Source organism: Dipteris shenzhenensis, chromosome 27 (assembly GCF_047967505.1).
Source record: "Dipteris shenzhenensis isolate YYH24624 ecotype China chromosome 27, Dip_SZ_1.0, whole genome shotgun sequence".
NCBI classification, from domain to species: domain Eukaryota; kingdom Viridiplantae; phylum Streptophyta; class Polypodiopsida; order Gleicheniales; family Dipteridaceae; genus Dipteris; species Dipteris shenzhenensis.
This window is the reverse complement of record NC_141622.1, coordinates 25,177,140-25,203,870: the sequence shown is the minus strand read 5'-3', so window position 1 is coordinate 25,203,870 and position 26,731 is coordinate 25,177,140. Positions and strand designations below refer to the sequence as shown.

General features: G+C 48.9%; 1 protein-coding gene across 1 annotated transcript; it reads left to right on the top strand.

Moving 5' to 3' along the window:
- TRO (histone H3K4 methyltransferase TRAUCO) lies at positions 1 to 26,706 on the top strand. Its single transcript, XM_087398787.1, has 2 exons — positions 1 to 1,984; positions 26,160 to 26,706. The coding sequence occupies exons 1-2, from the start codon at positions 421 to 423 to the stop codon at positions 26,486 to 26,488; spliced, it is 1,893 nt and encodes a 630-aa protein (XP_087254913.1). The 5' UTR covers positions 1 to 420; the 3' UTR covers positions 26,489 to 26,706.
- The last annotated feature ends 25 nt before the right edge of the window (positions 26,707 to 26,731 follow it).

The window sequence follows — 26,731 nt, the reverse complement described above, 5'->3', positions numbered from 1 at the left end:
CGTTTCGTTGAGGAAGGAGGACGATAATCTGGGAGCTTCTCACAATTTGAAGCTCCCGCATTCTAAATTCTTGATTCCGGAGCCTCAATTTCCATCTCGCTCTGCAAATTTCCGGCTTTCAGATCCTCCATCCCTGATTATCGCACCTTTTTCGAGCTCTCTCAGCATCATTTCCAGCTTCGCCGCGCAGAATTTCGACCTCCTTCCAACAGCAGAATTTCGACCTGATTTCTTCTCAGTTTTTGCCCTTCTTCCTTCGCATTTGCACAGCCTCTTTGCGACACATCTTCGGCCAGAAGCGATTTTGCAGCACCTGTTGCGATATTGCGCCGCCGCGCACCTCGCATTGCATCCGCTTTTTGAAGCGCTGGGGTTTTGTTTCCCCATGGCTCTTGCTCCCTGATTGGTGTTGCTTCCTCAATGGACCAGTTTCCGTTTCTACCATCCGGCCCCCCAAGGTCTTCCGAGGACCTTCAAGCTGGCTTCGAGGGAGACGCTAACGCCAGCCTCGAGGTCTCTCTCGTGGGTGATGGGCCAGCAGATTTTAGGCCGAATGCTGGCGAGAGTCATGAAGTTATGCGCGTTTCTGCTGGCGGAGGCGACTTATTCTGGAACCCCGGTATTGAGGATGACAGCTGGGGCGTTGGTCAAGGTGGAGAGGACGTCCCCGCTGCAGACGATGGCTTTCAGGAGCAGGATGATCGTGGCCCCCAAGGGCACGCGACAGCTTTGACAAACAGTGATACGAATCAACGGCGTGACATTGAATTCGACGACACGGAAAGGGATTTAGAAGCGGAACCTGACCACGTAGAAACAAGGGAAGATCAAGAGTACAATGTGGTTCCTATGCCCAAAGGAGAAGAAGAAAGAAGGGAAATACAAGCCCAATCAGCCGAACAAGACTGGCAGGGTGGTGCCGAAGAGACGGCAAACATATTGACTATGGAGAGAGGAGATGTGCAAGCAGACGTAGAGGAAGGTTATGAATTTGAGGAGAGTAATCTGGAACCAGTAAGTCCTGACGAAGAGCAAGAATGGAATGTGCGTACTAAAGGGAGAGACGAAGCATTGGGACTGAACGAGAACGATGATAATGTAGCCGATTTGGAAGAGGGCCTTGGTCGTTCGAATGCTGCTCAAATATCTGGCGATGAGGACGATCCACCCGGAAATCTCGGGGCAGATAAACCAGGTGTGTCTGAGGAAGAAAAGACAGGAGCGTCTGATGAGGCAAATACTGGAACCTCTGAAGAAGAGAAGATGGGCAGAGCTGAAATTGAGAAAACAGGAATATCGGTAAAAGCCAGTCAGAAGAGGAAGTCTTCAGTTGGTGGTGCCTCGAATGGATCTGGGCAGGTTGACACTGTGGTCAAGAAAGCCAAGAAAAAGCCTGTGAATGTATGGGCTAAAACATCTTCACGAAAAGGAAGCAAGAAAAACAGTAAGAATGGAGTGCAGCAGAACCCTGCCAAGGAGGATTGTGTTATGCTCACTCCTGTGTATAGGAATCAAGATAAGATTGAAGATGGACCAGACGATCCAATTCTTCTTTCCAAAATTAACAAAGCTGAGAGGATCGAATTGAGTTCAGATAGACTTAGTGCAGGTAGCACCAAAGGTTATAGGATGGTCAGGGCAACTCGGGGTGTGACTGATGGAAGCTGGTATTTCGAAATACTAGTGGAAAAGCTTGGACCAACAGGGCACACAAGGCTTGGATGGTCTACTCAAAAGGGTGATGTCCAGGCTCCTGTGGGGTTTGACAGTAACAGTTATGCTTACAGGGATATGGATGGTAGTAAGGTGCACATGGCTGTTCGAGAGCCTTATGGTGAATTGTATGTGGAGGGCGATGTAATTGGGTTCTACATAAACCTGCCTCATGGTGCAGAACTTGCTCCAAAACCACCACCACTAGTTTCTTACAGGGGACGGCCATACATTGCTGAAATGAAAGAGGAACTGCCAAAGATAGTAACAGGTATGTGAGTTACAACTGCAGTCCTATGATAGCTGCTCTAAATTGCATAAAAATTATGACAACAAAGGTTTATGTCCATCTGATCTGACCAGGTTTTCAAGATTTTTTTTCTGATACTCTGTATTATCTTTAGGTATGACCCAATTTGTTCAGGTGGCTGCTAGTATTTAAAGTCCCTGGCTGTTAAGGTGTGAAAGTTGTGTCTCTCTCTGATGTGCCGATTGCCTATTTCGTCCTTGGGCATAATTAACAATTCTTCACTCTCTTTAGATTTTCTGCTGTCTTTTCTCTTCCGCAGATGTTTATTTCTTTGAGGTGTAGCAAATCCGTCTACAAGAGGCCATGGAAGATCACTACTGAGGAGAAAATAGGTCATCTGTCCACCTATGTGTCGGGTCCTCTGTCTGCTGTCTTGGGGACCAGGTCCCCTGGGTGATGGAGGATATCAGAATAATATCGATGGACAATGGATCTGGGGAGGGTTGACGTCGTCAAGGGATGAAATCAGTGATAGGACGCTGCTGGTGGTCATCATGGGGGGCCTGCGCATGTCCTGTGCTCCTCCTCTGCGGTGCCAAGAAATAGCTCTTTGCTTGGCAATTACCACTGTCATGCCCGTTGTTCATCTTCCCAAGTAGGAAGTAGAGAAGGGATATATCTGGTCCTCATGTTTATGTCAACATGCTGGCGGGTCTTTGCTGCGTTGTCCCCCCCTTGATAGCTGGTGCAGTGAGGGTAGAAACAACATATAGGATCCGAAAAAGAGTATTACAATAGAGCAAAAGTGTGTTTTGTGATGTGACAGCAGTCCTATTGGTTATTGCTGGTGGTGCATGTGTGTCCGTTGTTTTCCAATGTGCATTTTGTGGTTTGGGCAATGTGCCCTTGGCATTTCTATGGCCTTGCCTTTGGAAGAAGTGGACAATGGTGTTGTGGCAGAATCTGCAACACTATTTTGTCTAATGGTATTGTGGCAGAATATGCAACAAAATTTCTAAATTTGTACGATTGCATATATTCTAGTCGTACAAAGGTATATACTATTTCATCTATTGGAAGAGGCTGCATTTCGAGAATGGCGTGTTGATTAGTCTGCAATGATTGTGACTGCAGAGTAGACAGAGCTGCTCCTCCCATGGTATAGACTCTTGTCCTGTTATGTGTGAGTGGGCTGTTTCACATATCAAATGTTGTGTTCCCATTTGGATGGAAGCCACTGCTCAGGATATCTATTTCTGTAGCTGTTCAGGCAAGTATGTCTGTATTCAGACCTCTTGTTTAATACAGAGGGTGGCCTTACATGATGGGTCAATTGCTGAATTTAATATCTGGTTTCCATGTACTTACATGCTTTTGTCCTCCATTCATGCAAACTTGGTTTGTATTATCTTGTGCTTCTCCCAAGCCTCATGAGGATGATTCCATATTGGCATATTTTGCAGCTTATGGAAATATCTAACTACCCTCAAGTTCTAGAGAGGTATGTGGAGAGGAGTGGATTGTAGAGGATGGTGCATCCAAGCAAATGTCCAACAAGATTGAGTGCTTCAAGTCTTATGTCTAGACTCAACACTAATAGTGGGGAATAGCAAGAGTTGCTAAGTGAGCTGGATTGGTCACTATCTCTGAACTGGTTCTGTTAGAATAGTTAGTGTTTTACAGTCTCATGGTGTAGATAGGTGGTGTGGGTTTGAGTTAGTATACTAGAGTGTGGGGATCTAATCTAACCCTATCTTTATATAACCTTACAAACTCCCTTCTTTTTTTTCTTATTTCGATTGTTCTATAAAAATTGTAATTTGTAAGAGTGGATATAAGTGTTGCTTTGCTTGCTAAGTATGTCTTCCTTTTGTTTTTATATGTTACCTCTTTTTTCTTCTCTTTCATTTTCTCTTTTATTTTCTGTGTAGATTTTTGGACTTTATGGATATATTCTAGTCTTACAAAGGTATATTGTCTTGTAGAAGGTATATATGAAAATTCCTATCTTCAATAGATGTACATTTGTAGGTCTCTCCTTGTGTGGTCCACTTTGTCCCCTTTCACTCTCCTTATTTTTACATGGTATTAGAGCCAAGCTTGCACTCTTGCGACTCTTTATACTTGTGAGCACAAAGAGGTCAGCATCTTGAAAGGTGTGGTGTGGTGTTGTAAACATGCAAAGCTTTTTTTGTGAGGGAAGTCACGAGGGCGCGAATTTTTGAACTTGCATGTGGGCAGGACTCTGAACAAAATGAGTGGGCAGGGCCATGGGATGTGGGTGTGCAAATTTTTTCCCTAGGGATTTGTGCCTTGGGGGTGAATTTGGGGATGGGTCCAAAGAGGGGGCAAAGTACCCTTAGAAATCAAGTTGGGGTCCTAAAAATTGCCCCACTGGAGGGGGCAATGGGGGCAAAGGAAGGGGGGGATGCCACGTGGCATTTCCCATGCTTGGGATGCATTTGGCAAGGTTGCTTGTGGAAGGCATGGGAATCACATAAGGCGTGACGGGCTGGTTGTAATGAAGGGGAAAAAGGGGCAATTTAGAGGACCTTTAGAGGCCTCTTAGGTGGGAAATGTGGAGGGAATATATAAGTCCCCATCCACCCCTTATTGTACACTTTTGATGTGACATCTAATCCTATCTACTCCCACCTCCTTCCTCCTACGTGCTGCTTGCACTCTCTCTCCCAATCTCTCTCTTTCCTTCTCCCTTCTCTCCCAATCTCTCTCTCGATATTGGATGATGAGGATTTAATGGATGCTTCTAAGACTTAGGATGCCACTCATGATGAGTCAGAGGGTGCACATGACATGGAAGAAGCTCCAGATACTGGAGCCACGGCCCAGGAAGGGGGTTGATTTTCCCTTTGATCCCGGTGGTGCTATTGAACATAATATGCATGGTATACAATCAAATGACACTCAGCCCACCTGTGGCATGCGAAGCTGTTGGCCTACAGTTTCATGTGGAGCATCAGGTTGCTATGCCTTTTCATGAGTGAGAGGATGCAAATGGAAATGCTCCTGTAGACGAGGAGGAGATCTATTGGGATGCGCAACAAACAATTTATGCTATCTCTTCTCATGCCTTGATGGGTGCCAAAAGTGCTGAAACTATCGGATTGAAAGGGCAAATTAATGGCATGATGCTTGTGGACAACGGTAGCACTCATAGTTTCATCAATTCTAAGACCTTATAGAAGGTGGGACTGTTTGCTACTGAGATTGATCATGGGCTGAGAGTAGAGGTGCAAATCGACAGCATTTGATCAGTAAATTTTGTTGCCAAGATGCAAGGATCAAGCTCTCTGAGGATTATGAATTTGCTGGGGATCTCTTGGCACTGGACATGGGCCCAATAGATGCTGTCCTGGGCTGCGATTGGTTAAAATCTTTGGGTAAACTGCCGTATCACTCAGCTTTGTCTACAGGTGTAGAATTGTAGCTTTGCATGGCATTGCCACTCCTAAATTGCAGGTCATTTCAGCAAGGCAATTGGCCAGAGAGCTCAAGAAGGAGCATGCCCTCTATGCATTGAATGTGTCAGTATATCAGGGGGTAGCATTGCCTGTGTTGAGGATTGTAATATGCAGCAGTTGCTCTCGGAGTTCGCTGATGTATTTGCTGATATGCCATCCCAATTGCCTCCCAAGAGGGATATTGTTCTGGACCCTGGCAGTAAGCCCATAATCAAAGCTCCGTAGGTCTTTCTAAGGTTGAGTGGGAGGAAGTGGCCGTACAGGTGCGGGAATTGCTAAAGGACTTCATCTCTCATAGCACTTCTCCTTTTGCCTCCTCAGAAAGATGGAACGTACCGGATGTGCATTGATTACAAGGATCTAAACAAGACTACTATCAAGAACATGTTTGCAATCCCTAGGATAGATGCCCTGTTGGATGAACTCAAGGGTGCTCAAGGTCTGGTTACCATCAAATCAGGGTGAAAGAAGGAGATGAGCACAAGACGGCCTTCCTCACAGAACGGGGCTTGTATGAATTCAAGGTGATGCCTTTTGGATTGACTAATGCGTCGGCCACCTTCCAGGTGCTTGTCGTTGATGAACAAGATATCTACAGCAGTGGGTACGTTACTCACACCTAGCATTGCTTACCATCCTAAGATTGATGGACAGTCGGAAAGGGTGAACAAATGGGTGGAGAAATATTTGAGGCACTTTTGTCATGATACTCAGAAGTCTTGGGATAAATGGTTGGCACTTGCGGAATTTTGCTACAACAGTACCAAGCATCTCTTCATTGGCATGAGCCTGTTTGAGGCAATGTAGGGATGCAAGGTCGGGATGCCTTCTTCAATTGCTGACATGGCTGTGAAAAATCAGCAAGCACGGAATGACTTGGGGAGGATGGATGCCTCCTTCTGCAGCTAGCAAAAAAGAATATGCAGGATGCCCAAGCCAAGCAGAAGAAATATGCGGATGAACGCAGGAGATATTTTTTTTTTTTTGAAAAAACAGTGCTAATTATATTACTTCAAGAACAAGATACAAGAGGTCAGCTTATAGCTGACGGGCTGCGTTCACAAACCGGACGCAGCCCTAAAAGGTAGCATAATAAATCATACTCTCACGGAGGGATATGCTGAGTGTGAATGAACAGCCATCGGGGTGGTGAGTAGTGCCACCGAAGGCCCTGCGTAGTCTGCTCGAAGAAGAGGCCCTGTGTGTCCCAAGCCCGGAGGAAGCGTCTCCGCTTCTCCTGACCAGCCCGGGAGTCTCCCTGAATCTGGTCCCACTGGCCTCTGAGGGTATGAATAATCTCACTCCAAATCTCCGCCATGATCTGGGCAGTCGATAAGGAGGTGCCACCGAGGATCTGCGCGCAGCGCGAGGTCCAGATGTGCCATCCTGTAATGCTGCTGATAATCTCCCAGACTGGCTGCCTCTCCCGAACTCCTGTATCAGCCTCTGCTATGTGCTGTAGGATACCCTCGAGCGGCCCCCACGTCCCCTATGTGATAAGGAAAGTGGGGTCCTGCTGGCATGCCTCGAATAAGTGATGAAGACCAGGTGCGGTGCTGCACCAACAGAACGCGCCCCAAGTGATCAATCCTAGCTCTGGTGCTGCGTGAGTAAGAAGCCCGAAAGTCCACCTCCACACTTCCTGGGCGCGAGTGCAGCTCCACAGGCAGTGTTTTGGTGACTCCTCATCCGCATGGCAAATCTGACAGCATCCGTCCTGGCCTATCTGCCTCAACCAGCTCCCCACTGGAAGACCTTTGTGGGCAAGAAGCCACAGGAAGTATGAGATCTTCCGCGGCCGCCAGCTCTCCCACAAGGCCTTCCAGAATGCCTGCAAAAAGAACCTGGAAATACCCTGTGCGTACCAGCTGGGTCGCTGGGTGGGGGGGCGGCTCTGCATCCTCCCGAGAACTCGCCTACCCAGAGTCGTGCTGTAGGCGAAGAAGGAAGTCGGCCCCTGTCCTGTCACAATCTCTGGCCACCACCACTCTCCTGGGTCCCAATCAAGCTCTGACAAGGCCCGCCCCTCCCAGAGCCAAAGACGCCAAAGCTGCAGCTGGTCCTGCTCGATACTAGGGTCGGTACGCCAGACCTTCCCCAAAAGGCCTACGACCCTAACCCTCTGCCACGGGAGTAGGGGGTCGATGAGCGCATCCTCTCTCCTGAGTCGTCCATGCCCTGAAACCGCGAAGAAGGAGATAGCGGAGTCATCCATACGTCCTGCGACCACCAGTGGGATGCCACGGGGGGTGAACTGTCCCAGCCAGCGGGTGTCACCAGGCATGAGGACCTGAGGCTCAGGTGGAACCAACCAAGCAGCTGGGATCGCACCGTCGATCTCCGTGCATCTCGCCTGGACTCTGCGTGCACCTCCAGCTGCGTCTGCGAGATCAGCCATCTCCAGATGTCTGTACGTATCCCTCCAAACTCGAAGGGACCGGGCTGGCCCCCTCATCCAGCCGTCCCACCTGATATGTGATCTCTCCCCCAACTGAAGGCCCTCGGCATCTCTGACCTGACCATTCCAGACGAGCGGCTGGCGATCGATCTCCTCCTGACAGCTGGGAGGGGATTGAATGAGACTGAGACGGAGCCGCCTCCAAACCATGAGGAGGCTACGAACGAGTGGGGAGCGGGGCTGAGTGAGCGGGGCGGAAGTGAAGATCCACCTGAGGGACGGTAGCCACTCTCCACCTCGGCGCGGGACACAAGAGCCGACTCCCTGCTGAAGTAACATCTTCCACGTCTGCCCCCCCGGAGTCAAACCGCGGATGATAAGCTTGCCTAACAAGGCCTGACTCTGAAGCTCTGGATCGATAACCCCCAGCCACCCTCAGCCTGCGGAAGAATGACTGTCTGCCAAGCAACCCTGGCTCTGGTATCTCTAAGACCATCCTCCCCAGACCAAAGGAAGTTCCGAACCAACCTCCTGAGCTGTGCCACGTTGGATCTCGAGAAGCACCAGCAGGAAGCCACATACCAAGCCGTGGCTAGGAGGACCTGGTTAACTACCAGGGCACGACCTACAAGAGACAGCTTAGCAGTGCTCCAGAAAGCCAGCTTCCGTCGGATGGAGTCTAGCACCGGGAGAAACTGCTGAGCTGGCGTGATGTCTAGGCCAACCTGGAAGCCAAGGTATCTAGCTGTCTGTCCCCGTGGAATCCATCTGAAACCCAGAAATCGCCCCCACTGAGAACACGCCCCAGGGTCTGTGAGAAAACCAACTGATTTGTTCCAGTTGATTTTCGCACCAGCGGCCGAGCAGAAGACCTCCAGGGCCATCCGCACCCTCTCTAGCATCCTCTCATCGTCCTGGACATAAAGGGCTGTATCATCTGCGTACTCCGAGTCCAAAAGCTCCGTGTCCTCCCGGAATGGAAGGCGAACACCCCTGATCCCGGTAGACCTCGCCCGAAGGTAGTAAGTCATGGCCTCGGCGAAGAAAAGAAACAGGTAAGGAGCAAGGGGGCAGCCCTAACGCACTGATCTCTCCAAGCTAAAGCGCTCACCCATCCTGCCTCCAATGATGACCCTGCTAGACGCTGTCCTGTACAAAGATGAGATACCCTGAATCCAACCTGCCGGGAAACCTAGCCGCTCCAGAGTCCCCTCCAAAAAGGACCAGTCCACGCGATCGTAGGCCTTCTCGAAGTCGAGAAGTAGAATGGCAAGATGTGATCCACTGTGCTGAGCCCACTCCGCCGCCTCTGAAAAGGTGAAGACATTATCCAGGATACTGCGATCCTGGACAAAGCCTGTCTGCGTGTCATGAATGAGGTCTGGGAGTAGAGGCCGAACTCTGGTACTGATCATCTTGGCGAGGATTTTGTAGGCGGTGGTAAGGAGAGTGATCGGACGCCACTGGCGAATCTCCTGTCTATCTCCTCCCTTCGGGATAAGGCAAATCAGTCCTGAAGAGAGGCTCTCTGGCATCTGACCGCTACTGAAAATCCCCTGCAGAGCTGCAAGGAGGGGCTGATGGATCTGGTCCCAGAAGGAGGTGAAGAATGCTCGGGATAGCCCATCCTCTCCTGGGCATTTCTGTCCGTCGATAGCCATCAAGGCCTCCAGCATCTCATCCGAGGTAAACGGCGCCAACGTCGCCTGCATGCTAGGCTGGACCAGGGGTGGAATGTGCCTCCACACCTCCTCACGGGCACGACTAGCACGAGGGGCAAGCGGCTCCTGCTGGAAGAGGGTCCTGTAGAAGTCAGTGGCCAACCCCAGGACCTCCCCCGGATCCGTAACGATGTGACCATCCGCTGTCCTGAGACTCCGAAGCTGATCACCTGCAGCTCTCTGGCCATGCGTCCTGAAGAACTCCCTGCACATCCGGTCACCCTTCCGGGCCCAGAAGGAGAGAGAGGCGTGATAGGAAAACTTTGAGTGGCGCTAGAGTGCCTCCTCCAGGAGGGCTCTGGCTCGAAGGGCCTGGATCCGAAGCTCCTCCGAGCCCGGGGAAGCCTGCTGGAGTCGCTGAATGGAGGTGAGGTCCCTCCGAAGAGCTCTCTCTCTACTCCACCAATCCTGTCGAACCTGTAGGGCTGCTAGCTGGCAGATCTGGCTGGACTCCTGCAGAGCCTGAGCAACTGAGTCCACCAAATCCACGCACTCCCCCCAGTCTCTGTCCCAAAGACTGCAAATACTGCTGCGCACGTCCTCCCTCGAGAAAATGGAGTCGGGAATCCTGCAAGACCGGGGGGGAAGGGTCTGGGCTGCCGAATCTAATGAAAGGAGCACCGGCGCATGGTCGGAAAGTGTCGTCCCTGGAACTATACCCGCCTGACCGCCTCTACTGATGGCCCAATCACTGACATAAAATCTATCAAGCCTCTCCAGGAGTCTGCCTCCTTCCCTGCGGAAGCCCCAAGAGAAGTCCAGGCTCCCGTGCCACCGCCGGAAGTACGGGTCTCTCCAACTGTCCCTACCTCCTGTCGCGAAGATGAAAGAGTCCCAAGCTGACTGCTCTGCCTGAGCCATACCTGTGAACTCCGGACCTCTGCCCTGCTGGTCCTCCAAGGTCTCCAGATTGTTGAAGTCACCTCCAACAATCCAGGAATCCATGTCTGGAAGAATCCCTGTAAGTGTCCTCCAGAAGGTGGCTCTGCATCGGAGGTCTGTAGGAGCATAAATGTTGAGGATTCCAATTTTGGATCCCTCCAAATCCAGGCCTACCCAAAGGGCTCGGCCTGGGATCAACGTGCCATGACCGAAAACTCCCTGGGCTAACTGCTCGCACACGGAGGTACAGACACCCCCATTCCTCCCCTGTGCGCCGATCGAGGGCTCCCAGTAAGTGTAGGAACGTCCAGGGAGAACCTTCCCGCAGCTACGGGAATGAGCCGCAGAGAGCTTGTGCTCCTGGAGCAGAAGTACATCCAAACGACCAATCACTGCAGGCTGAAGTTCCTGTCGCAAAATGAGCTTCCTGGGACCACGGGTGCCAGAAGAGTGAAACCCGTTCACATTCCAGGATACGAGGTGTAGGCTCATGGAGAGGGATGGGGGGCTGCGAACAACTGTCTGCTCGCGGTCGAAGTCGATGAAGAATCAGACATGTCGGAATGGAGGCGCTGCCGCTTATGAGAAGGTTTGGAGGGGGAGACGGGGTCGTCCTGCCCATTCTTCAACACCTTCAGCAAAGGCGAGAGGCCTTTGGTGCCATGAATAAATGCTTTCTCGAGCCAGCTCGAGATCTCTGAAGTGGTCATCCCATAGAAGGTTCGGAGTTTCTGATGGGACCAAGCTCTGACATCCTGGGGGAGGGGCCATGACAGGGGAGGTCTGAGGATCACAATCAGTCGGAAGCGTTTGGCGGCGCAACGCCACCGTAGGCGCACATCGCCCTCGGACCACTGAGTCTCGAGAAGCTGCCCACCGGACGGGCCTATCCAGGAACAGACCTGGGCGTGTGTCTGCTCTCTGAGCGCCTCCCAAACCGAGTCCTCTGTCCAGGCCTCGGTGCCATCGCTGAGGAACGTGAAGGCGAAACTAGGGCCATCCCTAGGGGCCAAGGCGACAATCTTCCCATCCGCCCCTTTGCGGAGCAGGAAGATACTGATGTCGAGATAAGCCGGGAAGGTCCCAAGGTCGGCCACGTCCAAGTAGTCCCAGGGGCCAGATCTGTAAAAGTCTCGAGGAAGCTCTCTCTCCTGAAGCTGAGACCCATGAGAGTCTGCCACTGAAGGGCTAGCGGCCATGGGAGCCTGCTCCAGTGGTGGTGTAGACTCCGGGTGTCCTGCCAGCGGGGGGGGAGGGGGAGGAGGCGGAGGGGTAGGCGACTCGGACTCCACGGAGGCGACTGGCGGAGAAGGTGGAGGAGGCGGATCGGGGGCTGCCCTCGGCTGGGAAGCCGAAGGTGCAGCTAACACTGTAGGGGAGTCGAGGGGAACGGAGGGAGGGGGGGGATGGGGATGCCTCTGGAACTGGGGCTGAGAGGGAGGAGGAGGAGACTGAGGAAGAGACGGGGGCTGAGGCTGCGGGTCGGGCGAAGGGAGGGGAAACTGGGGAAGGGGCTGGGACTGAGTGGAAAGGGGCGGGGGAGCGGGAGAGAGGGGGATCTGAGGCTGTGAAGGGCGGGCTGCCGTCGAAGAAGAAGCTCTCCCAGGTCCCGGGGGCGGCTGCCTGTCAGGTCTCTGGGGTGCTGCTGCAGGAAGGGTAACCTCTGCCTCCTTGCCTTTATCCGAGATCTTCTTGTTCTTTCCTCTTTTCCTTCTAACCTCGGTCCAACCACCCACTAACTCTGGACCGGGCTCCGACTGCCTCGGCTCCTCCTGACGTGGCTGTCCGGGGGGGGGCGGGGGCGGAGGGGGCGAGGGCCGGGGGGGTCGAGATGAGCTGGCGAAGCGTGGACAAGCAGCCGCCAAGTGCCCAAAGCCGTGGCACCTCAGGCACTGACCTGCTGGCTGTCCGGTGACTATCATGCTCTGGGTGATGCTGCCGACACCTGTCACAATCTCGATCACTGCAGGGAGAGTCGCAGGATCTGCCACAGCCACACGGACTCGGGGGGCTCCTGCTGTGGTCACCGCGTCGGCGAAAGTGTCGTGCATAACCCAGCCAAAATGGGAGCCCAAGTCCCTGACAATCGGCCGCAGCTCAGCAGCAAGACCTGGAAAAACTAGTGTCACTGGGTGGCGAGGTATACGGAACCGAACATCAAAATCTGCTGCGCTGAATCCACGGTACCACGGGACTATCATGATAATCTTTCCATCCACCGATGTGGGGGAACCGGCAATCAGGTTGCTCGCAGCTTTCTCATTGGAGAGTTTGAGCCAGAAGATGCCCCTTCCCATAAGGGCCACCTCCTCAATATGGCCATCCTCTAGCAGGAGAGTGGACTCGAGCCAGTCCCTGATGGCTGATCTGGAGGGAGAGTGTCCAATGACTCTACCGTAAACAGAGGTACGGGCAAAGTCAATGGCAACCTCCCGAACTCGAGATGATTGTTGCTCTGTCAGGATAACGCGGTAGGCATCTGGAGAGGGAGGGTCCGACTGGGCCTTTGGATCCGGGCAGGGGGCCGCCATACCGCCAAGACTAACTGCAAGCTTCCAAAAAGGAACAGGCTGCCACCCCAAAAGGGAGGCGAAGCGGGAGGGTGGCGCCTGGGTGTGGAAAGGACGGTTGCGGAGGCGGAGGGTGGAGGCGGGGTGGAGAAGTGGAGGCGGGGGGGGGCGGAAAGGGCGGGTGGAGCGGAATGGAGGCGAGGGGGAGCGGAATGGAGGCGGGGGGGGCGGAATGGGGCGGAATGAGGGCGGGCGGAGGCGGAATGGGGCGGAATGGAGGCGGGGGGGGCGGAATGGAGGCGGGGGGGGCGGAATGGAGGCGGGGGGGCGGAATGGGGGCGGAATGGAGGCGGGGGGCGGAATGGGGCGGAATGGAGGCGGGGGGGGCGGAATGGGGGCGGGCGGAGGCGCGGGGGGCGGGGGGAGTGGGATGGGAGGCGGGTGAGCGAGGGGGTCGGGCGGGAGAGGCGGAGCGGCGAGAGGGGGGGGTGAGGTGAAGCGAGGGGGGGGTGAGGTGAAACGAGGGAAGGGGGGGTGAGGTGAAGCGAGGGGGGCGGCGAGGAGAGGCGAGGTGGAGGGCGAGATGGAGAGGCGGAACGAAGGAGAGGCGGCGGGTGAGGGGGAGGGCGGGCGGGGGGCGAGGGCGGAGAGGCAGGGGGCGGGGGTGGTCGCGGCGAGGGGGGGGGCTAGGGAGGGGAGGTAGAGCTAGCAGTGGGGGGAGGAGGGAAGCTCGCAGGAGCGCAACAGAAGGATACGCAGGAGATATTTGTCTTTCAAAGAGGGAGATTATGTGCATTTGCATCTCCATAAGAACCGTTATGCCTCGCTGAAAGATAATACCAACAGAAAGCTTGCTCATAGGTATTACGGTCCTTACAAGATTATCCGCAAGGTTGGAGAGGTAGCATATCAGTTGGAGCTACCCAGTACCTCTAGGATCGGTGATGTTTTCTAGTGTCTTTGCTGAAACCACATGTAGGACAGCATGCCCATGTTCTTCCTGAGATGAGGAGGGCCACATCCTCTATGTTCTGGAGCGTATCGTGGGTTTCAAAGACCATGTACTCCAAAACAAGGTCTACAATACTCTTATCAAGTGGTGGGGACTAACAGAAAGGTAATACCAACAGAAAGCTTGCTCATAGGTATTACGGTCCTTACAAGATCATCTGTAAGGTTGGAGAGGTAGCATATCAGTTGGAGCTACCCAGTACCTCTAGGATCCATGATGTTTTACATGTGTCTTTGCTGAAACCACATGTAGGACAGCATGCCCATGTTCTTGAGATGAGGAGGGCCACATCCTCTATGTTCTAGAGCATATCATGGGTTTCAAAGACCATGTACTTTAAAACAAGGTCTACATAGAGTATCTTATCAAGTGGCAGGGACTCCCTGAGGATGAAAATTCATGTCAGGCAGAGACCCTTGTCCAGGCCACCCCTATCTCCTACCAGGCTGATTAGTAGTTGCTGTTTGCTGCACTTTTTGAACAGCCATGCTGTGAAATTTTGAGGGCAAAATTCTATGGGAAGGGATGGTTATAATGAAGGGGAAAAAGGGGCAATTTAGAGGACCTTATGAGGCCTCTTAGGTGGGAAATGTGGAGGGACTATATAAGTCCCCATCCACCCCTTATTGTACACTTTTGATGTGACATCTAAACCTATCTACTCCCATATCCTTCCTCCTACGTGCTGCCTACACACACACACTCTCTCTCTTTCCTTCTCCTTTCTCCCCCAATTTCTCTCTTACTCTCCCTCTTTCCCCTTTCCACACTTCCCTCCTTCTCCCTCTTCCTATCTCTCCCTCCTCCACTCTTCCCCTTGTCTCCTTTATTGCACTGGTCAATGGAAGGAGGGAAGAAGGCAGAATCGTGGTAGTGCTTCAAGTAGATGAGAAGCCATGGCATACAACGTGGTTGAGCATCTTTGCTAGAATCGGAGCCAAGACCTCTTGCCCATGTGCAAAATGCTCCATCTGTAGTCCCTCGTGATCCTGAGCTCTCCAGTCATGGAGCCTGCGGAGTGCGCCTTGTATATTTTGTGTAGTGAACAAGTGACATGTGGTGGATCTGGGTGTGGAGGACATGTCAAGTGGTGTGTGCATTGGGATGCCATAGAGTGAGCTCGCATAATTGTGCCAAACGCCTGGGTCGGTGCACACAATGCTACACACTCATAGAGCCCACAGCCATATATCCAACCATGTAGGACTAGATGATGGTATGTGTAGCCTGTGTGCACCATCTATACGATTTTATTCATGTTAGCATTAGGTGCACCATGAGATGCAGGGATGATTTTTTCATGCTAGTTTCATTAAGAAGTGAAACTTTTATATTGGTGTTGAAAGTTTGTATGCCCTAACAAAAATAAATGTTTATAAAATTCGCCAAGATTTGAAACTTTTATGTGAATTTTTTAAATTTTTGCTAGAATTCATATATTTTATGTGAAAATTCAAAAGAAACTATACAAACGTGTACTATATTCTATCAATATACTGAAACTAAAAAAACTAGCTCGATAAGTTTCACCAAGATTTTATATTAGTATATAAATATACCTTTGATAAAAACATCTCCTCGTGCAGCTATCTGAGTTGTCTCAGTAGTGTCTCTCTATGCTATCGAATCTCAATCAGATAGAGCCCAACACAGACTTGCTCGTGGAAGGGATTCGGGAATAAGTCGTGAGAGGGGACCAAAGCTGTGCCTCTCCTAAAAGAGATAGTGATAACGTCTCTGGATCTCATAGTAGGCTGGGCAAGCATAGAAGAGGTACTCCTTCGTCTCGACCTCCCCCAGCATGCATAACGTACAGATCCGCTGCTCTCTGGGTGTGCCTATTGCTCTCCCTGCCTCAATCCTCAACTGGTGGGACGAGACCCACATACGCCCAATGGCTATCCTCAGTGCATGTGAGACTCCTCTATCCTCTAGGTATTGCGGTCGAATGATGAGTCCATCCTCTGATAACCTGAAGAAGCGGCTGCGATAGAACTGGATCTTGATAGGGAACTCCCGCGCACGCCCCCCCCCGGCACCCCTTTCCAAAAAAAAACAAAAAAACAAAAGTGGTACTTTGGTAGGTTTTTAACTAGCTTTGTACTTTGTACCTTAGTCTTTTAAATTGATGCCGCTACAATCCCATCCCATAACTAAAGTGGTAAATCAGCGTCCCCTAGTTTGTATAAGAGGCATGGCCTCCCCATTTGTACTCAGCTTATGATAAATACACTGTTACTCTGCCAAATTGGATTCTCACAGCATGAGCTCTTAGCTCTAGCTGAATTCAATAAGGACCTAACCGTTTTCTGACCTTGTGCAGCCCCTCACGAGGCCTTCTGTAAGTCCAGCCCTTGACTTACTCCCTCTTCCTCTCTTCCCCAATTCGAAAAGGTACTGCCCTGCTCATTACTGCATTGTACTTTCTGCCTACTTCAGTAAGTGAATTACCTGCTTCTAAATGGATTGTATTTAGCCTAGTAGGCATATGCAAAGTGATCATTTCTATCCTAGGGCTTGAAAGGGTTAGTCTAGGGCTGGGAAGCTAGTCCTGTTGCATTGGTATCAGAGCCCTTTGGAAAAATGATGCCATTCCAGTTTGAAATTGGAGTATCCTATATTGAGCCCAAGGGCTACTCCTGTGCAAAATTTCATTGCTAGAAGTGCCCTAGATTCTGTTCTGCCACGTGTCAGGCTGCTAGAGGGCGAAAATTTTGATTTCTCAGAAGTGCAACTTTTCTACATCAATGTGAGCGCAATGACCTCCTGATCACAAGCCCTAAGCTACTGAAATGAAAATATAAGTTTGGGGGCAGAATTACATCAGTTTGTTTGATGCATGCAGAAGTGCCAATCTGCATCTATCTGGCAAATTACAGCTTTAATTCTGGATTTTCCTGCATATACATTCTCGTCCCAGCTGCTACAAGCCCTTTTCCAAGTTTAGATGGGATTTGAGTTCATTTGCCCCTTCAATCACTGCGAAATTGGTTCCAACAGAAGCATTTCTGAACATCAGCAGTTATAGTTTCACTAAAATTTGGGGCTTTTGAGTTTTTCCTGCTAATCTGCCCTATTCTATTCGATTGATACCTAATCTGAACATTTGGTTTAAGAAATGACCCCTAAATTGGTCAATTTGGGCAATCTGTGGACTGTCCACCAGTCATCAAATTGCCACATGGACAGCGAATCTGCTGATTACTGGCAGTGCTAATTGATGACCAGACTGAACGTTTGCAAACATTGAATCTATAGTGTTCAGGCAGTGTCTCTACACATTGATTTGGCAGAGAATTCACTGCTCAAACAGTGTGTTTCTATAATGCCTACAAGGAAGCTGCAAATCAGATAAGAAGGCAGGCATTAAGTGACCTAGACCCCAGGTTGGATGTTGAGGAAATTGAGGACTCCATAAAGACTCGGGGCATGGCTATTCAGGGATTGGGAACATCAGTTGATGAACAGGTTGAGGCTTCTCTTCATAGGGAAGAGCTTGATCCAGTTCTTGCAGAGACTAATCATCAAGATCAGGCCCAAGTTTGTCAGGAGCAATTAAGTCAGAACTTTCTGGGGCCAATGCTCTAAGTATTTAAGGACTTGACTAATGAAATTAAGTCGAATAATCAGAGGATGGACCAGAGATTGCAGAATCTGTCTCTCCTGTGAATAGGGGGTTCGATCAACTTAAGAGGAGCCAAATCTAGGAGGGAAAGAGGCCCATGGAGGCTGTAGCAGACCTTGATTCTGATGATGATCCTGTGGAAGCTGATCCAGTGGGCTTCATGTCCTCTGCTAGGAAGGCCTATCACTCAAATGGTTTGGCAGCTCACGAGGCTAAGGATCCTCCCAATGCTGATATTCCTAGATGTAACAGTCCAGTTGCTGATGGCTTATATCAGAAATTCATGGAACCTTAAGGCAGTGTTGACTTTTTAACAATACATCTAGATTATGAAGTCAACTGACCCTAAAGGGACCTTGCATCTCAGGAAAGACGTTAAGGATACGATTAGCCTGTCCAAATTCAAAGGAGAATCATGCACCCGCCAGTGACTTGGAGGAGTGGCTCAGTAAGATGGATGATTATTTTCTACTCTACCCAAAAGGGGATCAGATTTGCTCTCCTACACCTTGAGGATTTTGCCCACTCATGGTGGAGGCATCTACAAAGAGAAGGCACAATTATTGACACATGGGATGAATTTAAGGCAGAGATGTTCAGGACTTTTGTTTTACCACTGGCTAGAGACCAATATATTTGTCAGTGGTATGATCTGTCCCAGCAGGGAATGGTGAAAGATTACATTTAACAATTTTGGAAACTATCCCTATTTACTCAAGGGATTGATGAAAAGGGTGAAATGCTCCAGTTCATTCATGGTCTTCACCCTAGCCTAGCCTCTGATGTTTCTGCTCAGAGGCCCCGCTATTTGAAGGAGGCCATGCAGCTTGCTGAACATTATGAGCCGGCATTTTGGCAACAAGTCCGTAAGTAAGGTTAGTACTTCCTTGGATCAGAAATCAGTGGTATCATCTTCAGTTTGCTCTATCCCTAGATTCCCCACTGTGTATGGCAGTAGCATGGGGCATCCTAAAGCCTACAAGGCTGATGATGCTAAGGCCCTGCCTAAGCCACCAAGCAAGGAGGAAATGGGGGACAAGAAGGAAAGACTAGTTAAGCATCTCTCTCAAGCTCTCATAGAGGAAACTTCTGTGGAGAGAAATGGTCCCTGGACCATAGGAGCAAATGCAAGGCTAAATCAGGAGCAAAACTTAGCATGATACTTGAGATTGAAGATTTACCCTTTCAGAATCCAGAAGCAGAATCTGAATTTCATGATTGTGAATGATGACCAAGATGATGATGTGGTTAACCATGGTTCCAAAGAGGATCCCTCCTTCCCATATGACCCTGGTGGGTCCACTTCTTGTGATACCATGGTAGATGGTGACTGCCAGTCTAAGCCTAATAGGATACCTTAAAGTTGACGTGGCTCATGGTGAGCACTCAATCAGCAAACAATGTTGCCAAGCCCTTTGAAGACTATTTCTTTATTGGTGATCTACCTGCTCTAGATATGGGACCTATTGATATTGTATTGGGCTGTGGATGGCTCAAGACCCTAGGAGAGTTCTCTATGGAGATGTGTATGAAGTTTCTGCAGGTGACACTTGTGGGCTTTAAACCTCCTAGGTTTACATGCATATGGACTATTGCAGAAGTTGCTGCAGCAGTTTTCAGATGTTTGTGCTGATCTTCCTCATCACTTATCTCCCAAGAGAGATGTGGATCATGCAATCAACCTTGAGCCAGGGTCAAAACCGGTATATAAACCATCTTATAGGCTTTCAAGGGCTAAAAGGGAGGAGGTAGCCAAGCAAGTCCAGGAGCTTTTGGACAGGGATTTCATCACACACAGTCAGTCTCCTTTTCCTTCCCCTGTTCTCTTGGTTAAGAAGAAGGATGGCTCATACAGGATGTGCATCGATTATAGGGACTTGAACAAAATGACAGTGAAGGACATGAACAAAAGGACAGTGAAGGACATGTTTCCTATCCCTAGAGTGGAAATTTACTCGGTGAGCTGAGAGGAGCCAAGTATTTACAAAGATTGATCTAAGGTCAGGCTACGGCCGAATAAGGATGGAGGAGGAGGACAAGCAGAAAACTGCCTTCAGAACTGAATGTGGTTTATATCAGTTAAAGTGACAGCATTTAGGCTCAATAATGATCCGGCAACCTTCCAAGCACTCGTGTTAAGGGGATTTCTTGGATTAGCATCCTTCTATAGAAGGTTCATTAAACAATTTACAAAAATAGCAGCGCCCAAATAGCAACACCTCTTACTAACCAGCTCAAGAAGGAGCCCTTTTTTTGGACAGCTACTGCAAAGGAAAGTTTCCAGGAACTGAAGGATGGGTAGAGAAATTTGGGCAGTGCTCAAGCAAAGCCATGGATTAATAGCCTATGAGAGCCACAAGGTGGATGACAAAGAGCTGACCTACCACATTTATGACAAGGAAATGCTAGCCATATTGCATGCTATCAAGAAATGGCCTCACTGTATATATGGGAGTCATCTTAAGGTAAGAACTGATCATAGAACTCTCAGATATGTCTTACCTCAGTCCAACCTATCTATCCATTGTGCAAAAGTTACATTGAATACAAGATAGGGAAGGAGAATGTGGTGCCTGATTCACTCTCTAGGATGTGGGCATGCACTCTATTCTCTATTACAGAAGTTTACAAGGATTGAATCCATGGAGTTCAGGAGGAATACCGTTCAGACCCAGCAGCTGCAACTCTATTTCATGACCTGCAGGATCCCAACTGCCTTGATCATCCACATTACAAGCTAAATCAGTGTACAAGCTGCTGGTGCTTCACTAGCTGCATTCATCCCCAATGGCTGGTCACACAGGGTTATTCAAAACCTATGAGAGAGTGAAACATAGTTTTTAGGAAGGAACTTTGGAAAGATGTGTGCAGTGCTCTAAGCATTGCCAGCAAAACAGAGAATTAAATCTCAGCCCAGCTGGTCTGCTCTAACCTCTATCTATTCCTAAGGGTATTTAAATGGACACGTATCTCCATGGACTTTATTACGGGTCTACCTGTGACTCCTAGAGGCTGCATGTCATTCCTATTCAGCTTCCATGATTGCTTCCCAATGTATGGAGAATGTCTTCAAGTTACATGGGTTGCGACAGGAGATTGTGAGTGACCGTGATGCCCAATTCATGGGGCATTTTTGGCAGGAGTTGCGTAAGTCTACCTGTGACTCCTAGAGGCTGGAACATCATTTTTGTTGTGGTTGATAGGCTCACAAAGGCTGCACGTTTCATTCCTACCAAAACTCAGTATTCTGCTTCCATGATTGTTTCTCAATTTACGGAGAATGTCTTCCAGTTACATTGGTTGGGCAGCCAGGATTTCAGAGGCAACACTCCAGCCTAGACCACATCTTCACTATGAGGGCTATCATGGAGGAGGCGAGGTACATTATAACATAAAGGTTCCTCATTGTAGGCTGTAGCAATCAAAGCAACATGAAGCAAATAAGCATCCACCTCAAGTGCGGGCAGCCAAGGGCTCAGCTTGCTTGCTGTCCTGTAGAGTATCCAAGAGCCACCTTGGAACTCGTTTTTGTTGTCTAATGACACCACGTTCATCTGAAACTGCCTGTCAAATAGCATGATCATCATGTGGCAGCAAATCAGGCTGAACATGGGCAATAGGAGGCGGCTGTGAACTGCTAGAACCATTTGGAGCCGGACCCCACAAAGTGTCATCTGAAGCTGTGACGTGCAGTATGGCATCAAATACATCAGAGGCTTCAACTGATGGCCTTTTTTAACAATCCAGCCAAGGTAAAGGGGCATGCTCAGCAAAAACCATGTCTCTACTAACAATCACCTTGCCTGTGCTAGGCTGAAACAACCAGTATCCTTTACTATGTGAGTTGTAGCCAATGAAAATGCATTTGATGGCCTTATCATCAAGCTTATGCCTCAGTTGAGAGAGTACATGTGCATATGCAATAGATCCAAACACTCGCATGTGTGAAATTATAGGCTTGCATCCTGTCCATGCTTCATAAAGGATCATGGTCTTCAATGCCTGAGTGGGTGCTCGATTGATCACATAGTTGGCACACATGACAGCGTCTAACCAGAATTTATTGGGCAAAGACTTCCCCTTAAGCATCCACCAGCCCATTTCCATTTTTGTTAGATTTTTCCGCTCTACAAGTCCATTTTGTTGCAGAGTGTATGGTGTTGTGCACTAATGTATGAGACCCCAGGCTGCTAAACATCAAAAAATTCCGAAGATAAGTACCCTCCTGTCAGTGTGGAGGGTCAAGAGTGTTTCCCCACTCCCATCCTCTGCTAAGGCAAGAAAATGATAGTGTTTCCCCACGCATTTTGCTAAGGCAAGAAAATTCTTGAAGCTAGAGAAAACATCTAACTTCAATTTCATGGGATAAATCCAAGTGAACTTGGTGAAGTCATCCCCAAAAGTAACAAAGTAGTAGTATCCTCCACATGATGTTGTTCGCATCAGCTCACATACATCACTATGTACAAGATGCAACTTCTTGGATGCACCAAAGCATCCCGTTATTTGGAAATGGGAACCAATGCATTTTCCCCATAATCTCTCATGCCATAAGTGAGCATCAGAAATTACAGATTCAGCAATGGCATTAGCTGCTATAACAGCCTGTTTTTCAAAGGTATCAAGGCGATACAGCCCGATGCCAATTATCATATCGGTTATCATACAAGGCACAATGATGATAGTCAAAAAACTCAAAAAGAACTCTGAAGCCATTTGTGGAGATGGCTGAAATAGAAAACAGATTCTTCTTGAAACCTGTAACATACATAACTTCCACAAGTGCCACTGTATCACCTGACACTGATGTGACCAGCACCTTACCGATTAATCCCTTTCACAGGATAAGCTGCATTGTTTGCACAGGTGACAATGCCCCCATGTGGAGCATCACTCAAGGACTGAAATGAAGATTTGCAGGAGGTAATGTGCTAAGAAGCACCGCTGTCAAAATACCAGGCTGACTTTGAATCTGAAATAGATAAAGCTGAAGCATGCATCTCCGGATTGTAGTGGCAGGTCACAACAAATGCCCACTCTTCTTGAGCCAAGTTTGCTGCCTCATGAGGATGATCATGGGCAGCAGGAGCATTTGCAATGCAAGACCTTGTTGCTGATTTTTCTTCTCCGAAGCAATGCAGTTGCAGCTTTCAGAGATGTCATGGCCAGGCTTCCTGCAATAATTACAACGCTGCTTCTTCTTCCCATAAGCAGGAGAAGAAGATGATGAGGTAACAGATGAAGGTTGGGCTTCCTGTAATATTCTCCCCCCTTTGTGCCTTTGTCCCGATGATCAGTGGCAAAGGCCTGATCTGCATTAATAGAAGCAAAGCCCTGTTTTGACAACTTTTATCCTCCTGCAGTAGGACAACAAGCTGATTGAAGCTATAGTGGTTGGACTTACCCATGGGTGGCCCCCCCTCCACCTCTCTCCCACCTCTCTCTCCCACCCACCCCTCTCTCTCTCTCTCTCTCTCTCTCTCTCTCCCACCCCACCCCTACCCCTTCTCTTTCCTTCTCTCCCTTCCTCTCTCTCCCTTCCTCTCCTCAATCCCCCTTTCTATAATCTGTCCCCTACCCCTTTCTACACAAGATATGAGCTTGGAAGCTCTTGCTACGCACACATCAGGAGGGCACAGTGGAATAGTGGTCAGGGAGATCCGAGGACAGGTTAAAGGCTAATCCACCTCAGAGGAGCCAAGAGCAAAGGCACGATTCAAGAGATTTAGAAGACATCCCAAAAGTATGGCAGGAGGGGCATGGTAGGTCCCCAAATGCCACAGACCCTCTGCATTGGTTTGAAAAATTATCTAGGACAGGAGTTCCTCTCAAAGTCTTCAATGCAATAGGACCATGACAAGCCCTACACGATTTCCTTTAGCATCAGTTCAAGCGGGTTACTCCGATTAAATTGAGCACAAGGATCGAGACCCAAGAGGTGACGAGGTCTTAAGACTCAGTTGAGTGGCAGAGGATCTGAGAATTGGCCGACTGGGGCAAGCAATTTTGAACCACCCACCCCACACCATTTTGATATAAGCACGATTACTCAAGCTAGAGCCTCTGGTAATGGGAAGGCAGACCCTTGTTCGAGTTGCAGTGGGATCTAGGCTAGTGGTTTTGGACGTCCAGGGTAGTGCACTCCCATAAGGATACAAACCCAAGAGGCGACAGACAGAAAGTCTACGCTTGCTTTGTAAACTCCGTGAATGCCTCCGACGCTGCCCCATGATCTCATATGATCAGGAGGCTACAAGAGATGTAGATTCCAGAGGTTATGTTTTGGGGGTGATGAGTCTATACGAGTTTGTTAGAGGGAGAGCAAGAGGCCTATCAGATTGGGTTGAGAGCACCATCGGAATAAAGCAGGGATGCCCCCTTTCACCGACTCTATTCGGGCTCTACATTGATGAGATCACATCCTTTATTAACCGCCTAGGAGGTGAGGGATCACTCTTGGCTGACTTGATGATATAGATATTGCTATATGTAGATGACATAGTCCTCATATCATCTTCAGCAAAGGGATTACAGAGACATCTGGAGGCCCTAGAGGTGTTTTGTAGAGATAGACTTGACAGTTAACCTTAGGAAGACCAAGGTTATGATTGTCAACACCTCACGCACTATGCTACACCAACATAACTTCACTTACCGAGGTGAGCTAGTGGAGATGGTGCAGTCCTACACATACTTGGGGGCAATCTTCAGAAGACCAGTTTTTAGGATGGCTCATGCAGCCAGGGCACGACTCACACGAGGTTCATGTAGCCATGGTGACTCACACAAGAACATGGAGCTTAGGCCCGCCAACTAGAGAGGTAGTGCTTTTAAGCGCACTTTCAGGATCCGCGAATGAAGGATTGGCTTTTCGACACCCTAGTGAGGCCGACTACTATGTATGCAGCACCTTCTAGGGGAGTGATCTCTCAGCCACAGATTGGAGGAGATTTGAGTGGATATAGGTGATCATGGGGTCTAGGATGATTTGACAGTCCCTCATTAGGTATTACAGGCAGAGTTCGCCATGATAGTGCTTCAGATTGATGTCCTCTTCCAAACGGTGACATTCCTCCACAGAGTTTGGGCCTTAAACCCTTGAGCCCTCCAGATGGTCAGAAGTGTGGGGTCAGCAAAACATGGTATGCATGCGTGTCCACATATATGGTTTGCCGATCAGGGTATTCAGATGGACTGGCTTTCCCCTGTTCAGTACAAATTGGATGCACCGCCCGAGTTGATCCCACGAGATGCAATTAACTGTATCATACCGTTAGATCTCCTCCATCTCTATACATCTCAGAATTTTCGGGGGGGGGGGGGGCAACAGAATTGCCTCTAACTTTGACTAACTCCCTACTAGAATAGCCTAATTAGACAGCCCTAGACTAACCCTTTCAAGGGCACAATGCAGTAATGAGCAGGAAAGTACCTTTTAGAATTGGGGAAGAGAGGAAGAGGGAGTAAGTCAAGGCCTAGACTTAGAACAGGACTTGTGAGGGGCTGCACAAGGACAAAAAAGGGTTAATTGCTTATTGAATTCAGCTAGAGCTAAGATGAACATACATCGTCGCATGCGTGCAAACTCCAAACCCACCCAACACACACACACACACACACACACACACACACACACCCCTTATCTGTTACACACATGCATGCGTGTGTAGTGTGGACACACATGGAAATTTTATATTTGTGTGCCCAAGAGACTCCGCGGGTCTTTAGAAACCCAGTATAGCTGCTTATGCTTGGGCACTGATGACGACATAAGTGTTGCTTTGCTTGCTTAGTATGTCTTCCTTTTGTTTTTTATAAAAGTTTTTGTTTACCTCTTTTTTTCTTCTCTTTCATTTTCTCTTTTATTTTCTGTGTAGATTTTTGATCTTTAGAACAACAAAAAATCTAAATTTGTATGATTGGACTTATTCTAGTCTTACAAAGGTATATATCAATATGTATGTACATATTTATATTTATATATATGTATGTGCATGTATATGGATATGTTTGTACGCACGCTCGCGCGCGCACACACACACATTCTCTCTCTCTCTCTATATATATATATATATGTGTGTGTGTGTGTGTGTGTGTGTGCGCACGCACTGTGTTTTCAGGTTGCTCCAGTGCTTAGAACAATAAGGAGACGGTTAACAAGCACATAATTATGCTACAACCTGTGTGCGTGTGCGTGTGTGCCTGTTCATGTTCTTGTGTGTCGGCGCGCGTGTGCACCTGCATGTGCATGCACTCCAATTCAATTATTAGTAGCTATATAATTTATAGTAGTGGAAATATTATGCCTTATGAATAGTTGAAGTAAAAGGTATGTAATTTGGGGTGGGTGGGTGATGGGATCACTTTTAAATTTGAAGTCATGTGATCGCTTATCTTCATGTGGAAAAGTTCTACCTGCTATATATGTGAGACATGTTAGTCTGCCCAACCTTCCAACAGTTTTTTGGATCATGTTTATTACAGAGTATCAAAGATTATATCTGTTTCATGGAGAGAGAGAGAGAGAGAGAGAGAGAGAGTAACTAGCTCTGGCATGATCATGCAGGGAGTGAGATAGCTTTCTTCCGAAATGGGGTCTGTCAAGGTACAGCTTTCAAGGACATAAATGCAGGCAGATACTTTCCAGCTGCCTCTATGTACACTATTCCCAATGAACCCAATTGCACTGTGAGATTTAACTTTGGGCCAGAATTCAAGTTCCCACCACAAGACATTGGTGAGCGCCCACCACCTCAGGCTATGTGCTTTGCACCTTCCTCCGGACTGGATGGTCAGGAGGCTAGATCTGTGGCCTGGGGCAGTGAGTCCCATGCAGTAAATGTTACCCAAACTGCAGAAGTTCAGAAACTAGGAGAGGCAAGGTTAATGTCCTGATTACTGCAGCATTCATTTAATCTGCTCATTTTCATATGCAAACACTTTAAAAAGAAAGGATTGACTCAATTCCAAATCCCTTTAGTGCCTTCTTTGGGTTAATCGTTGTGAGATCTTTTAGAAGACTACGAATTTTTGGTGATCGGACTGTTGTCTCTCCAGAGTTTGCTTGTAACCTTGACATTCTGGTAAGTTTTGAATTTTTACCCAAGATGTAGCAAGTGATTTGGTAAAGGATTCTTT

Bases quoted from the DNA above. Each gene is read 5' to 3' on its own strand.
- TRO (XM_087398787.1), top strand. From the start codon at position 421: ATGGACCAGTTTCCGTTTCTACCATCCGGCCCCCCAAGGTCTTCCGAG. The intron at 1,985-26,159 runs GTATGTGAGTTA...ATGATCATGCAG, and splicing joins ACTGCCAAAGATAGTAACAG to GGAGTGAGATAGCTTTCTTC.